Genomic DNA, 15,833 nt, shown 5'->3' on the forward strand with positions numbered 1-15,833 from the left:
GAAAGACATTTCCCGTTCTTCATATGTCTCCATCAATATTTTTTTTCCATCAATTTTTTATCCTGGCTTCATTATTTTATTTGACTTACTCCTTTAACTATTTTCCTCTTCAACTATGTCTATCTGGAAGGCAGGACCATGCCTTGTTACATACCTAGCATATCCTTAATGTCTATTAAGTAAATCAATATGAAACAGCTCTCAGATTATGTCAACAAGCATCAGATTTATAAAAAGATTCAAACAAATTTCAAGATACAAAATATTATTTTCAAAGGCAGCATCAAAAGTGAGTATATTTAACCATAATTCACAAAAGTAAAAGAGTGAGTGGAATAAGAGTCATAAATCTGCTATTACAAGGTTTTTTTTAAAAAATATTTATTTATTCCCTTTTGTTGTCCTTGTTGTTTTTTATTGTTGTAGTTATCATTGTTGGATAGGACAGAGAGAAATAGAGAGGGGAGGGGAAGACAGAGAGAGGGAGAGAAAGACAGACACCTGCAGACCTACTTCACCGCTTGTAAAGCGACTCCCCTGCAGGTGGGGAGCCGGGGGCTCAAACCAGGATCCTTACTCTGGTCCTTGTGCTTTGCGCCACTTGCACTTAACCCGCTGTGCTACTGCCTGACTCCCAACTTTTTTTTTTTTTTTTTAAATTAGGGGACCAGGGGCTTGAACCTGGGTCCTTGTGTACTGTAGTGTGTGCACTCAACCAAGTGCACCACCACCTGGCCCCTTACATGTTTTTTTTTTTTTTAATTATTTTTTAAACTATTTTATAGAACAGAGATAAATTGAGAGGGATGGGGGATAGAGAGGGAGAGAGAGAGGAAGTCAGAAATGCCCACAGCACTGCTTCACTGCTTGTGAAGCTTTCTCCTGCAGGTGGGGACTGAGGAATTGAACCCAGGTCCTTGTGCATGGTACTATGCACTCAATCAGGTGTGTCGCACCACCTGGCGCCTGTTGTTACATGTTTAATGAATGAGTAACAGAACTGGAAGAAGGGCGGCAGAGGAAGTTTGTTTTGCTAGAACCGAGGGGCTCCGTAGTCATCTGGCATCCGCTCAATGTTGTACCTAATTAGGACAAAAAATTAAAGCAGGTGAGTAAGGTTGGCCCGAAACCTACGTAAAACCCTGGCCTTCCAATGTGTCCTGGAGCCCTGCTTCCCCATAACCCTGTCCCACTAGGGAAAGAGAGAGACAGGCTGGGAGTATGGCTCAACCTGCCAACGCCCATGTTCAGCGTGGAAGCAATTACAGAAGCCAGACCTTCCACCTTCTGCACCCCACAATGACCCTGGGTTCATACTCCCAGGGGGTTAAAGAACATGAAGATTATCTGGGGAGGGGATGGGATACAGAGTTCTGGTGGTGGGAACTGTGGGGAGTTGTACCCCTCTTATCCTATGGTTTTTGTCAGTGTTTCCTTTTTATAATTAAAAATTAAAGAAAAAAAACAACAACTCTGGCCTTTATTGACTGCAGCATTTCCGCCCACACTTGAGTCCTTGGTCAGCAGCAGTGCTTTTGATGGCCATGCAAAGAGAGGCTTGAGCACAAATGTGGACCCTATGACTTTTATTCTTCAAAGTTTACAAGTTGGGATTCCAGACTCTGAATTTGGGTAAACTCAACTCCACAGCTCATATTCTTTTTTTAAATTATTATTATTATAAATATTTATTTATTTATTCCCTTTTGTTGCCTTTTTTATTGTTGTAGTTATTGTTGTTGGATAGGACAAAGATATGGAGAGAAGAGGGGAAGACAGAGGGGGAGAGAAAGACAGACACCTGCACACCTGCTTCACCACCTGTGAAGCGACTCCCCTGTAGGTGGGGAGCCGGGGCTTCAAACCAGGACCCTTATGCTGGTCCTTGTGCTTTGCGCCACGTGCGCTTTGCTACCGCCCGACTCCCTACAGCTCTTATTCTTACCATACTGTGTCTTCCTTGGGCTAGAAAACTGGACTGTAACAAGTTTGAAAATGGAGAAGGCCAATTCCCAAAATAGAAGAATAGTGCTTGGGAGCGGGTGGTGGCACACCTGGCTGAGCTCACATGTTACAATCCACAGGGACCTAGGTTCAAGCCCCTGGTTTCCCTGCAGGGGGAAAGCTTTATAAGTGGTGAAGCAGTGTTGCAGGTATCTTTTTGTCTCTCTCCCTATTAGCCCTTTCCCTTTCAATTTCTGTCTGTCTCTATCCAATAAATAAATAAAGATAGTAAAAAGAATTAAAAAAAAAAAAGAATAGTGCTTGTACTCTAAGCTTTTAGTTTCCTGGGTGGGGCACTAGTCACATGCACTAGTCTTTAAACAAACAAAACAAGGTATTTCTGGCTAAAAAAGATGAATTTAAGGGTAGAGTGGATGTTTGCAGGTCCCAGCCTCCTTTGTGACCAAGACTGCTTTGTGCGCTGGGAGACAGCTCGCTGGTGGAGTGCGAGGTTCTGGGTTGAGCCCTGGCACCACACACAGGCACAACTCCAAGAGGAGCTTCGTGGATAAGGGGGTAGCATCTCTCCCTCTTTCCAGATAAAAAACGTGGGTCCCAAAATCTATTCAGGCCTTAAGTTTGTTCCCTGGCGCCACACTAAGAGGAAAAAAAAAATGCTGCCTTTTATTTACGGCAACTCCTGTCTTAATTTCTTCCAATAATCATATTGTAACAATGTGAACCTGTCATATTCCTACACCCTAGCTTTATCTTTTGGCCTTGTTCTTGATACTTTGTCTCATTTCTTTAACTGTAACTATGAAACCATTTGTTACAACAATGTTTTAAAAATTAAAAAAAAAAAATTTATTATTTCCCTTTTGTTGCCCTTGCTTTTATTGTTGTAGTTATTATTGTTGTTATTGATGTTGTCATTGCTGCATAGGACAGAGAAAAATGGAGAGAGGAGGGGAAGAGAGAAGAGAAAGAGACACCTGCAGGCCTGCTTCACCGCTCTGCAGGTGGGAAGCTGGGGGCTTAAACTGGGATCCTTTAGCCGGTCCTTGCGCTTTGAGCCACCTGTGCTTAACCCGCTGCACTACCACCCTCCTCCCAACAATGTCTTTTTTAAAACACTGGCACTGTTTAGCTCTGGCTTATGGTGCTGCCAGGGACTGAATCCAACTTGTGATGCCTCAGGCATGTAGTCCTGTCACACTGATGGTGTGATCTCTCAAGCCTAGCAACAATTCTTTTAATCCTTTTACATAGCCTGTTCACATTTCAGTTGTTACTAACTAGCTGGAAGATAGCTTTCTTTCTCTCTCTCCCCTCGAGGGTTATCACTGGGGCTCAGTGCTTACACTAGGAATCCACTGCTCCTAGAGGCCATTTATTCCCGCCATTTTCTTTATTTCTTTCTTTTTTAAAAAAAATATTTATTTATTCATTTTCCGTTTTTGTTGCCCTTGTTGTTTTTATTGTTGTTGTTATTGATGTCATCGTTGGATAGAACAGAGAGAAATGGAGAGAGGAAGGGAAGACAGAGGGGGAGAGAAAGACACCTGCAGACTTGCTTCACCACTTGTGAAGCGACCTCCCTGCAGGTGGAGAGCTGGGGGCTTGAACCGGGATCCTTGTGCCATTCCTTGTGCTTTGCACCACCTGCACTTAACCCGCTGCGCTACTGCCCGACTACCCCCCCCCTTTTTTTCTTATAAGATAGGGCAGAGAGAAACTGAGATGGGAAGATAGAAAGATAAGACACATGCAGTGGTCCGGGGAGGTGGCACAGTAGACAAAGCACTGAACTCTGAAGCGTGAGGTCCTGAGTTCAATCCCTGGCAGCACATGTACCAGAGTGATGTCTGATTCTTTCTCTCTCTCCTCCTACTTTCTCATTAATAAATAACATCTTAAAAAAAAAAAAAGATAAGACATTGCAGACCTGCTTCACCGCATGTGAAGCAAACCCTTGCAGGTGGGGGCTCGAACTGGGATCCTTGTGCAAGTCCTTGAGTTTCATACCATGTGTTTTAGCCTGGTGTGCTACTTACTGCTCGGACCCAATAACTCACTTTCTAGAGAGAATACCACAGGGTGAGAAGTCGAACTCAAGCCCCAGCTGTCACGTGGGAGGGCAATGCAGGGCACCGGGGACCCATCAGTAGTGGACTGCTGCTGAGGTCTCGCTCTCTTTACTTTCAATTAAAAAGAAAAAAAGGCAACCAGAAGCAGTGGATTTGCACCAGACAAGGTGGAAAACTGCTATGAGCTAGATTTAATTTAGTTATTATTATTTTTTACCAGAGCACTGTTCAGCTCTGGTTCAATCTGGGGATCAAACCTGTGACATCTGGTGCCTCAGGCGTGAAAGTCTATTTGCTATCTATCTCTCCAGTCCCAACTTGCAATCACTTCCTCAGGAGGGATGTCTCACCTGTGGTTAGAAATGTACATGATGGGGACGCCAGGGATCTTCCGGATTCTTCTTTTAAGGTCTCTGTCTACGGTGGCCACAATGTAGCACTTGTGCTGTAACAGATTATTATCCAGTAAGTGTGTGCAGAGTTCACCGGCTACCTAGGCATCCCAGGCAACGGCGCAACACAGAACCACCCACTGTCACAGTAAATATAAATAGTCCAGGAAGGGCGGTTAGAAGAATCTGCTGTGGAGCTACTATGAGGGAGTTCATATTTACAAAACACAACAAACTGGCTGGCTGAACATAGTGCTAAGAGTCTTGAGTGGGAGAAGGAAGAAAAACTTGAAAGCTGACAACTTTTTTTTTTTTCCTTCCCCTTTCATCATCTAGGTTTTCACATCTAGGGAAGACAATTCCTAGGTTTTAGAAAAGTGCCGAGAGACTGTACATAAAGGTGTCAGTGTCTTAGGATGGAGGGCAGTGCCTGTATGTTCTCGGATCTCTGGGCTTGCGCCTACTCAGAGGCCTCCCACGAGTGGAAGAGGGAGCCAGAAGAGGGTTTGCACTCGGGTCTGGGCCTCGGTGCCGACAGCTGCAGAACTGCACAGAGGCTGACTGTCTTCATTTCCGCCACACTCCACTCTCTCACTGGGTTTCACAAAGAGCCTGGTGCCAGTTATGTGGTGGGAAGTTAAAGGCCCTGCTTGCCCTGATGTGACAGGTAGCGGCTACAGGGACAGCAGTGTGGTCAGCAACTGAAGATGATTACCTTCAGCAGAGAGGCTCTTCCAAAGACAATCAGTAGCTGAAGTTTTTATGGTGCTTGCTGGATAAAAAAGCCAGAACAGAATAGAGACCCTACTTATTCCAGGGTATGTGTCACACAACATCCTGAAATACTCAGATGTCACTGAGGGTACTTTTGAGTTAAGCATGGCAGAAAGGACCAAATTCCTGCACAGAGAAGAAGCACAACTGGAAGCTTATTTTAGATTCACAGGGAGGTAGAGGTTGGGATATTATTACACTTAGATGTGCTCACTGAGACCACTTTATTTTATTAAAAAAAAAAAAATATATATATATATATATTTATTTATTATGGAATAGATACAGAGAAATTGAGAGGGGAGGAGGAGATACAGAGGGAGAGAGACCAAGAGACATCTGCAACCCTCTTCACCACTCATTGCAGGTGGGGCCGGGGGCTTGAATCTGGGTCCTTGTGTATTGTAAAGTGAGTGCTTACCAGGTGCACCACCACCTGGCCCCCATTGAAGCCATTTTATAGGAAAAAGTGTGGAACTAAGAATTAGTGTCAATGGAGCAGTACCCTGGTGTTTCTCTCTGTGTGTCTCTCTCTCAAAAATAAAAATAAATAAATAATAATAAAAAGAATTAGTGGGGCAGGGGTAGATAGCATAATGGTTATGCAAACAGACTGTTATGCCTGAGGCTTTGAAATCCGAGGTTCAATCCCCTGCACCACTGTAAACCAGAGACGATCAGTGCTCTGGTTAAAAAAAAAAAAAAAAAAAAGAATTAGTGTCACTAATGGACAGACCCAGGAAATGCAGGTGCTGAGGTTTGAAGCTCCTGTCTGTTCCTCAAGTCTCATGTCCTTTCCATCACAGTGATAGGGATACATTTCCAGTCTGCTTTCTCAAGTAAATGAGGAAGGCTATGCTTCCTGGGGAAAGGGTCCATGTAGATACTTTGCTGACTCTGAACACTCAGGAGGCAACATTTGTTCTCAGAAGTAAAGCAAACATTTAAAAAACTCATACCTGTGTTACTCTCTGTACTAAGCAGTCATCTGCATAGGTGCCTTTGTGTGTGCAAGGCAGGCGTTCAAACCTCGGGTCCTTGGCGATCCTGTAAGGGTTAGAAAACTGGATTAAAGTGGTCCAGAAGGTAGTACAGTGGATAAGGCACTGGACTTTCAATCATGAGGTCCTGGGTTCAATTCCTGGCAGAACATGTACCAGAGTGATGTCTGGTCCTCTCTCTCTCTCTCTTTCCCTATCTTTCTCATGAATAAAGAAATAAAATCTTAAAAAAAAAGAGGGAGTCGGGCTGTAGTGCAGCAGGTTAAGTGCAGGTGGTGCAAAGTGCAAGGACCAGGCTAAGCAACCGGTTTGAGCCCTGGCTCCCCACCTGCAGGGGAGTCACTTCACAAGCAGTGAAGCAGGTCTGCAGGTGTCTATCTTTCTCTCCCCCTCTATGTCTTCCCCCATCTCTCTTCATTTCTCTCTGTCCTGTCCAACAACGATGACAACAATAACTACAACAATAAAAGAACAAGGACAACAAAAGGGAATAACAAAAAAGATAAAATTAGATTAAAGGAAATGTTTAGCCACTGGGTAGAGGACATTCCTTGCACAGTTGGGATCTTGGGGTCCATCTCTGGTAGTCTAATCCCATTAGATAAACACAGAAGTAAAAAATTTTAATGACAACCAATAAATCAGATAAGCTTCTGAGTCTCTATTTTTTCATATTTACTTATTTATTATTTTCCTTTTGTTGCCCTTGTTGATTTTTATTGTGGTTGTAGTCATTATTGTTGTTGTTATTGATGTCATCATTGTTGGATAGGGCAGAGAGAAATGGAGAGAGGAGGGGAAGACAGAGAAGGGGAGAGAAAGATAGACACCTGCAGACCTGCTTCACCGCCTGTGAAGCGACTCCCCTGCAGGTGGGGAGCCGGGGGCTCAAACCGGGATCCTTATGCCGGTCCCTGCGCTTTGCGCCACATGCGCTTAACCCACTGCGCCACCACCCGACCCCCCAAACAAATAATTTTTTACAAAGAAGAAACAGTTTGGCTAGCCAACACTCCTTTTCAAGAATGTGTGTTTTGATTATCTATATTCCACATGTGAGAAAACCATCCCATACTTGACAGCTTTTTTAAAAAAATTATTCCCTTTTTTTTGTTGCCCTTGTTTTTTTATTGTTGTAGTTATTATTGTTGTTATTGATGTCGTTGTGGAATAGAACGGAGAGAAATGGAGAGAGGAGGGAAAAACAGAGAGGGGGAGAGAAAGACAGACACCTGCAAACATGCTTCACTGCTTGTAAAGTGACTCTCCTGCAGTTGGGGAGCTGGGGGCTTGAACTGGGATCCTTGTGCCGGTCCTTGTGCTTTGCACCACCATGTGCCCGATTCCTAACATTTTTTTAAAAATTTATTTTCCCTTTTGTTGCTCTTGTTGTTTTATTGTTGTAGTTATTATTGTTGCTGCTATTGATGTCGTTGTTGTTGGATAGGACAGAGAGAAATGGAGAGAGGAGGGGAAGACAGAGATGGGAGAGAAAGACAGACATCTGCAGAACTGCTTCACTGCCTATGAAGAGACCCCCCTGCAGGTGGGGCGCCGGGGGCTTGAACCCGGATCCTGACGCCGGTCCATGCACTTATTGCCACCTGCGCTTAACCCGCTGCACTACAGCCCGACTCTCCCAACATTTTTTTTTTTAAATAAGTTGTCTTACACTAGAATATAGTTACAAAGACAGTCATTAAGAACACAGTCTATAAAAGTGAAAAACTAGAGATAATCTGAATAATCATCTAGGTAGAAGCCCAAAACATTTTGCAATAATCCTATTAAAACCCCTAATTTGGGGTCAGGCGATGTTGCACATGGTTAAGCACACACATTACAGTGCGCAAAGACACAGGTTCAAGTCCCTGGGTCCACCTGCAGGGGGAAAGCTTCATGAGTGGTGAAGCAGAGCTGCAGGTGTCTTTCTGTCTCTCCCTTTCTCCTCTCAATTTCTGTCTTTATTCAATAATAAAGAAATAAAAAAATAAAAATAAAAACAAGGAAATCTTAAAACACACACATACACCCTAATCCCATTAAAACCGAAGCAGAGCTGTATGTATCCTGGGGGGGTGATTACCGTAAACTGCTAAAGACACAGAGCCGGCCACCGAACCATACAGTCAACCGAGAAACAAGCAGGAGGCCTGGGGAGGTGGGGCAGGGCAGCACTGAGCGCCCAAGCTTCAACCACAGTGTCACCTGCTGTAGCTCAAGGCCCCTATCTCTCCTCTCTGTCTTTTTTTTTTTCCTTTTTTTTTTTTTTTTTAGTATCTTTATTGTGATGAATGGTTTACTGATAGGATACAGAACTTGAAATGGGCCCGGTGGTGGCACACTTGGTTGAGCATACATATTATAATGAGCAAGGGAGAGGGGTAGAGGCACCTGTAACACTGCGTGATCACTCGCAAAGCTTTCTCCCTTCAGGTAGGGCCTAGGGGCTTGAATCCAAGTCCTTGAGTGTTGTAACCTGTGCATTCAACCAGGTGCTCCCTGCTCAGCCCCCAGATTATTTATTAATGAGGAAGAGAAATAGAGCCTGATTCTAGCATTTGCATGCCAGGGGCTGGACTCAGAACTTTATACTGCAAGTCAGGCTGTCTACCCACTATCCCTCTCTATCCCTCCTCCCTCTAAATTTCTCTGTTAAATTACTTATTTCACTGAGAATGAAAGCATGATCCCGGCATTCCCAATGCCAGGGATCAAACTCACTGCCTCTCTCTGGCATCATATCCTGCATTTTAGCAATGAGCCACCTCCCTGGTCTATCAAGTCAATTTTGCATGTTAATTCCTCTCCACCCCAATCATGGCATTGCCCAGCTCTGGTTTATGGTGGTACCAGGGATTGAACTTTCTTTATTAGGTATCGCTGAAATCACACAAAGCTCACTGGCTTTGACTATATAGTTTTATGACCTTTATGCTGTCTCCCCAGCCCTGTGGCTTGATGCTTTGACAGCTTTACATCATCTGTGTTATCACCCCCATAGAATATTTCTGTAACAAGACATGTGCCTCTTTGTAATTAATCTCCTTTCCCCATCCTAGGCCCCAGCTGGCCACTGACCTGTACACTATCACACGGCCCCATGGCTCTGCCTTGCATTAAAATGCATCCTTTTCTCAGGCATGCTTTTATTCTATACTGTAATAATCATTCAGAAAACACCGGCTTATGGAGAGCTTCCAAATACAGACCCACTGCATTATTAATTTTGAAAAAAGGAGGAGAAACAGTGGCAGAGCACAAGGCTTGCACGTAGACCGTCCTGAGCTGGACCCCCAGCAGTGCATATGCCACAGTCAGGCTCTGGCTGCTTGTCTCACTCAGACACAAAGAAAGTGATTTTGTTCTCACTGAACTTCAATACCCCTTTGTTGAGGGAATGCTGATTACAGGGTTGCTGTCATAGGGGTACACTTCCCCATGGTAGGTATAGTAATAAATGAAACCTTACAAAACAAAGAAACAAACAAATTAATATTTCCATTAGTCTCAACAGAGATTTTTAGTGTTGGGAATGTGATTACACACACACACACACACACACACACACACACACACACACACACGCGTGTCATGTGTGTTTCTGGTGTCCGTGTGCGCGCACACATGAACCCATGAGACTGGCTGTATGGTAACACAGGTGCCCTACAAGGTGAGAGACATATCTCATCAAACATCAATAAGCTATCTTTCTCCAAAGCCATTTTTTATTGCCCAGAATTTTAAATGTCATCACTGGTAATAAGTATGGCAAGTTGTTTCCTTTGAGGCAACAGGCTTACTGCATTAGTTTTCTGGGAATATCTGCTAAGTGCTGCAGTGTGAAGACAGGGTGTTTCGGGCCAGTGAACAGCTCCTTGTATCCTGTGCTGCTCTGCCAAGCATGGGGCCTGGGTTTGAAACTGGTCCCAGAAACTTTGGTGCTGTGTTCTCATTCTCTCATTCTTTAAAAATATTTTATTTATTTTACTGAGAGAGAGAGACACAAAGAAACACAAAGAGAAATACCAGAGCACCCCTCAGCTCTGGCTGATGGTGGTGGTGAGGACTGAACCTGAGACCTCGGAGCCTCAGCCATGAAAGTCTTTTGCAGAATCATTATGTTGTCTCCCTAGCCCTGATTCTCTCATGCTCTCTCCCTGTCTCTACTACAAATAAAATAAAAGTAAATCAGTGTTGGAGGGCCAGGCGGTAGCACATCTGGTTAAGTGCACAAATTACAGTACACAAGGACCCGGGGTTCAAGTCCCTGGTCCTCACCTGTAGGGGGAAAGCTTCAGGAGTGGTGGAGCAGGGCTGCAGGTGTCCGTCTCCTTCTCCCTCCCCTCTCAATTTCTCTCTCTGACTCTATCTAGTAAACAAATATATATATATATATATTTTAATCAGTATTGTTTGCATAACAGTGATTATATGAGCGGCCAGGTGGTGGTGCACCTGGTTAAGTGCACACATTACCATGCACAAGGATGCAGGTTCAAGGCCCTCATCCCCACCTGTAGGAGGGAAGCTTCTCCCCCTCCCTTCTCAATTTTCCTGTCTCTATCCAATAATAAATAAAAATATTTAAAAAGACGATGATGATCACCAGCCCCTAACTTGAATAATCACAGCTGTACTTTCTCTTGAGATGAGCATCAGCCTCTGCACATGGCAGAAGGGTTTCTTCTACCTGCACTTCACATTTCACCACGCAGACTATTGTCATGGTCCTCAGGCGGAGACTGAGCACAGTCTACAGTACCCAGGATGCTCTGAGGTGGCTCTTGCAGCACCGAAGATGATAACCACTGGGAACTGGAGACAGCTCAGCCAGCAGAGCACACACTTTACTAGGTGTGTGGATGGGCTGGAGCCCCCAGCCACCACTGTTCAATCCCAGAATAGATCTAGATCAGCCCTTTCCTACCTCAGAGCCACTCGGTATTTCTGTCCCAGCTTCTCAAGTTCAGCCATTACACAGTCAGTTATGCAAGGGATGCCTGGTGGGGGAAAGGCATATTAGTAACAGCTGTGAAGAAACCCCCTCTGAATTCATTCTGTTTTGTCTTTAAAAGATTCACCAGATACCAGGAATAACAGCAGAATAAGTAACTGAAGTGAACAGTAAGAATTAAAGGAGAATAAAATCTTTATTGTTATTTTAAAAATATCTCTATTTATTTGGTAATGACAGTCAGAAACTGAGAGGAAGGGTAATTGAAATAAGGAGAGAGACAAAGATATTAAGTCTTGTTTATAATGGGGAAGAAACACAGAGTACACTGGTTTTTAGAATCCTATACCTACAGTCTTCCCTGTGTAGGCACCCCCGTGTGGTGGCCTAGGCCTCAAATCTGTGTCCGCATGCAACACGAAGTATGTGCTCTACTGGGAGAACGACCCCAGGGTGCTAGGTATTATCGTATCTTATGCTGGACAACCCCCACCCCAAGATTAATACTTTGGACAGCAAAGTAAAAAAAAAAAAAATTAACTGAAGTACAGTGCCCGGAAGAGAAAGTAGCTGTAAAATGGGAACATCAGTGAAATCAGAAAAGTCATGGAATCAGAGGACAGCAGATGCCACATATGGGGGTTGGGCAGACATCAGCACGCAAGGACCGGGGTTTGAGTCCCTACTCCCCACCAATGGGAGGGGGGCTCCACGACCGGTGAAGCAGTGTTGCAGGTTCTCCCCACTCAATTTCTCTCTGTCCTATAAAATAATTATTAATAATAATAATGGCGGAGAAAGGGGAAGAAATAGCTAGTAAGAGCAGTGGATGCACAGAGCTGGCACTGAGCCCCAGCAATAACCTTGGTAGCAATAACAATAAATAAATAAGTGGAACAACATTATATCAAGCAGCAGTAAAATGAGCAAAGGCTGTCAAAGTGGAGCAGGGAAGTGGACCCAAGAAGTTCACTATAAAGAGGGAAAGTTGCTCTGAAAGTAGTCATTGATGAGCCGAGGACACTGAATGAACACCATACCCTTTTATACATGTATTTGGGGAAATATGATTGGTCAGTATAAATGTCACAGAAACACAAAAGCATGATACTCACACTTGGCATACAGACAGTCCATCATCGACTGCACAAGGTCCAGTTTGGCTTTAATAGAGAAGTTGATAAAGTTGGTATCAACCAGGATGTGGTACGGTGGGCCCAGTTGCGTATTATATTGGAAGAATAAGCAGGAAGGGTGCTGGGTGCTAGAGGACAAAGAATCAGAACACAAAAACAATGTCTACCTGATACTTTGATATCAACAACAGCCTCAGTCTGAAGCAGTTTGTGATTTGGCTAACCTTGCTTTTCCTATTCATTGGAAATCAATCTTGTGAAGACATAGCTATAGCCAGTCTATGGTAAGATAAGGAAAATGATGAAGTTTTCACTTAAAAATTTTTTAAAACATTTATTTATCTTCTCTTTTGTCGCCCTTGTTTATTATTTATTGTTGTTGTAGTTATTAATATGGTTATTGATGTCATCACTGTTAGATAGGACAGAGAGAAATGGAGAGAGGAGGGGAAGACAAGGGGGAAAGATAGACCCCTGCAGACCTGCTTCACCACCTGTGAAGCGACTTCCCTGCAGGTGGGGAGTCGGGGGCTCGAACCGGGATTCTTACGCCGGTCCTTGTGCTTTGCGCCACCTGTGCTCAACCTGCTGTGCTACTGGCCGACTCCCAGATTTTCACTTTTTAACAGAGCTACTTTATTCTGCAAAGATGCCCTTACAGCTATTTTGTTGACACTCTCATTTATACAATATCAAAAAGCTAAACAATACAATTATTTCTTTTGAAGGATTCTTGTCAAAGAATAAAAAAATACCCTTATGTAAAGAAACTTGGAACTTGGGCCAGGCAGTGGCAACACATGTCACCATATGCAAACACCCCCCATTCAAGCTCCGAGTCCCCACTTCATGAGGGGAAACTTTATAAGCAGTGAAAACAGTATTGTGAAGGTTTTTTTTTTTTTTTTTTCTCGAGAGCACTGATCAACTTTGGCTTATGATGGTGCAGGGGATTGAATCTGGTACTTCAGAGCCTCAGGCATGAGAGTCTCTGCATAACAATTATGCTATCTATCCCGCCCCCTTCTCAACTTCTGTCTCTCTAAAAATAAATAATAAATCTTTAAAAATAACCTTGGAACTACTGAAATTAGCATATACTCACCAACATCATTTTTATTTGCACAGCTGTGTTAAGTATTAGAACAGATCAGTTCTGCAAAAGTCTAGATTTCAAGACCTTCATGATTATAGAAGATCTCTTCTATCCCACCCCCCCAACTTTGTCATAGGGGTTACTGCTGGGGCTCTGCGCCAGCATGACAATGAGTCCATTGCTGCTAGTGGCCATTTGTTTTTCTTCTGATAGAGACAGAAAAAAGGAGAGAGGGTGGTGGGAGAGAGAAAGACACTTGGGAGTAGTACTAGTGAAGTTCCCTTCCCCTCCTTGTCCCTGGAAGAGCTGAAGGCTTGAACTTGGGCTCTAAGGTAGGGGGGGTGTTCCACTGGGTAATCGAGCTACCACCAGTTTTAAAGGAAACTTTTAATTACTCACACTTCTCTTTCTTTGAGTGCACTGGGATCTTTCTTCTCTTTCTTCTTTGGTTTTAATCTATCCTTTTCTTTACTGGCGGAAAAAAAAAATAAATCAGATACAAGGAGAAGAGAAGTGGGAGGAGGAAGGAGAAAGAAAAAACAAAACAACCAAGAACAACAACAAAACCCACAGCAGTGAGAGTCTCACTCAAAATAATGCTCCAGCTTTAAACATTTTTGGCCAACAGAGGAAATTCTAATTTTTAAGAAAATTGTATGAGAGGGAGTCGGGCTGTAGCACAGCGGGTTAAGCGCAGGTGGGGCTAAGCTCAAGGATTGGTGTCAGGATCCCGGTTCGAGCCCCCTTCACAGGCGGTGAAGCAGGTCTGCAGGTGTCTGTCTTTCTCTCCCTGTCTTCTCCTCCTCTCTCCATTTCTCTCTGTCCTATCCAACAACAACGACATCAATAATAACTACAACAATAAAACAACAAGGGCAACAAAAGGGAATAAATAAATAAAATAAATTTAAAAAAAAGAAAGAAAAAAATTGTATGAGAAACTAGAGCACCTCTGTTCTCTATTTATGGTATATTATTTTTTTGTCTCTTTTTTAAAGCTAATTCACATAGGAATGTCAAGCTTGGTATGAATACAAAGAAATAGGATAAAGAAAACAGCAAGCTGTTTCTTTTATCTTTTTTTTTTTTTTTTTTAAAGCAGATCACTGCTCAACTCTGGCTTATGGTGATGAAGGGGATTTAACCTGACTTGAGTCTCAGGATTGACAGCCTCTTTGCATAACTATTATGCTATCTACCTCCACTCCAAGCTGTTTCTCTCCATTCTCCCTGAAAACAAGGAACCTGAACTCAAGCCACTCTTGCTTTCATGTTGTGACCCTAAGTTACACTCATTTTCCCAGACAGTATAATCTGAAAGCCCTAAATGATCATTCCTTAGTTCTGGGGCTCTCAAGCACAATAAAGGTGAGTCCTTATTTAATAATTTTGTCCATTTTTCACTGAAGCAAGTAAAATGCTTAAGTGCTCCATTGAACAGGAAATGTCATTTCACTCTCTTCTACAGTCATCTTACAAAGTGGAGACATCCAGCGATTTCCCCATTCTTTTATTTCAAAAAACAAATGTGTATTTAATACTACATATACAAGATAAACATGGTCTCTGATATCTCTCCTCTCTCTCTCTTTAAACTTGGCCGCCTCAAGAATGAGAAGCACTGAATTCTACCACTGGTGCATCTTCCTGTCCTTTTCTGCAATTGTAACGCACTTTACCCTGGAGAACAGCAAGAATATAAACGTAATCCTACCTACCTACCTCTCAAAACTATTAAGAGCCTTAAAATGTGACCCTGTGGATAAGGTACATAAGAATGATGGATGAAAGTGAACACTTAAAGAGATGTTAACAACAATAAGTAACAACACGTTTACTACTTATTCCCTTGTGTCTCCTACTTATTATCTCTGGGTAGTTTATGAACCCGGTCGGTTTCGGACACTCACAGTCTCTCATCTCTGAGACTCAGCATTCGCTTCATGGTCGCATACTTCCTCGTTTTTTTTTGCTTCCCCTTGAAACAGACGTGTCAGAGTTACAAGTTAGAGATACAACGTATCTTAAGCCCCTTGTTCCATTCCTTCCCTTCACCCCCGAACAGCCAGGTCCTCCCCGCCCCGACCCAATTCGCTGGAGTCTAACAGATGCCGACGGTCCGGAGCAGCTGAAAATCCAGGATCGTACAGAAAGCAAGCCAGGGTAAAGCGGAGGAAACTTGACAAGGGAGGCTGCTACAACCTCCGCCCCAGACGGGATTTGACAAGGTGCCTAGCCAGACCGTCCTCACCCACCATGTTCACGCAGCACGCCACCCTCTTCCGGAATCAGCCGCGGCGCGCTTCTTTTTCATCATCTGCAGCTTACTTCCGGCCGGGAGCCCGGAAGCGGAAGTCGCGTTAGGAAACGGACCAGCCGGGAGCCGGCTCGCAGTCTGGGCCAGGTCTGCGCTGGGGTCTCTCGGGGCGAGGCTCCAGGTGGG

General features: G+C 43.7%; 2 protein-coding genes across 11 annotated transcripts in view; one reads left to right on the top strand and one right to left on the bottom strand.

The window, feature by feature from the left end:
- Positions 1 to 206: 206 nt before the first annotated feature.
- FCF1 (FCF1 rRNA-processing protein) lies at positions 207 to 15,767 on the bottom strand. The gene is made up of 8 exons (XM_016192838.2): positions 15,646 to 15,767; positions 15,301 to 15,368; positions 13,790 to 13,861; positions 12,274 to 12,422; positions 11,132 to 11,204; positions 6,160 to 6,247; positions 4,385 to 4,479; positions 207 to 1,082 (listed from the first exon to the last, which is right to left on the bottom strand). The coding sequence occupies exons 1-8, from the start codon at positions 15,646 to 15,648 to the stop codon at positions 1,034 to 1,036; spliced, it is 597 nt and encodes a 198-aa protein (XP_016048324.1). The 5' UTR covers positions 15,649 to 15,767; the 3' UTR covers positions 207 to 1,033.
- The window catches only part of AREL1 (apoptosis resistant E3 ubiquitin protein ligase 1), a 57,901-nt gene continuing 57,777 nt past the window's right edge, over positions 15,710 to 15,833 (top strand). For 8 of the 10 annotated variants that reach the window (XM_060181308.1, XM_007533821.3, XM_060181309.1 and 5 more), the window contains exon 1: positions 15,710 to 15,828. The gene's annotated coding sequence lies outside the window, so the exon portion shown is untranslated. The remainder of the gene's footprint in view (positions 15,829 to 15,833) is intronic. The other 2 variants (XM_060181310.1, XM_060181305.1) reach the window with 2 other exon arrangements.

Source organism: Erinaceus europaeus, chromosome 22 (assembly GCF_950295315.1).
Source record: "Erinaceus europaeus chromosome 22, mEriEur2.1, whole genome shotgun sequence".
NCBI classification, from domain to species: Eukaryota; Metazoa; Chordata; class Mammalia; order Eulipotyphla; family Erinaceidae; genus Erinaceus; species Erinaceus europaeus.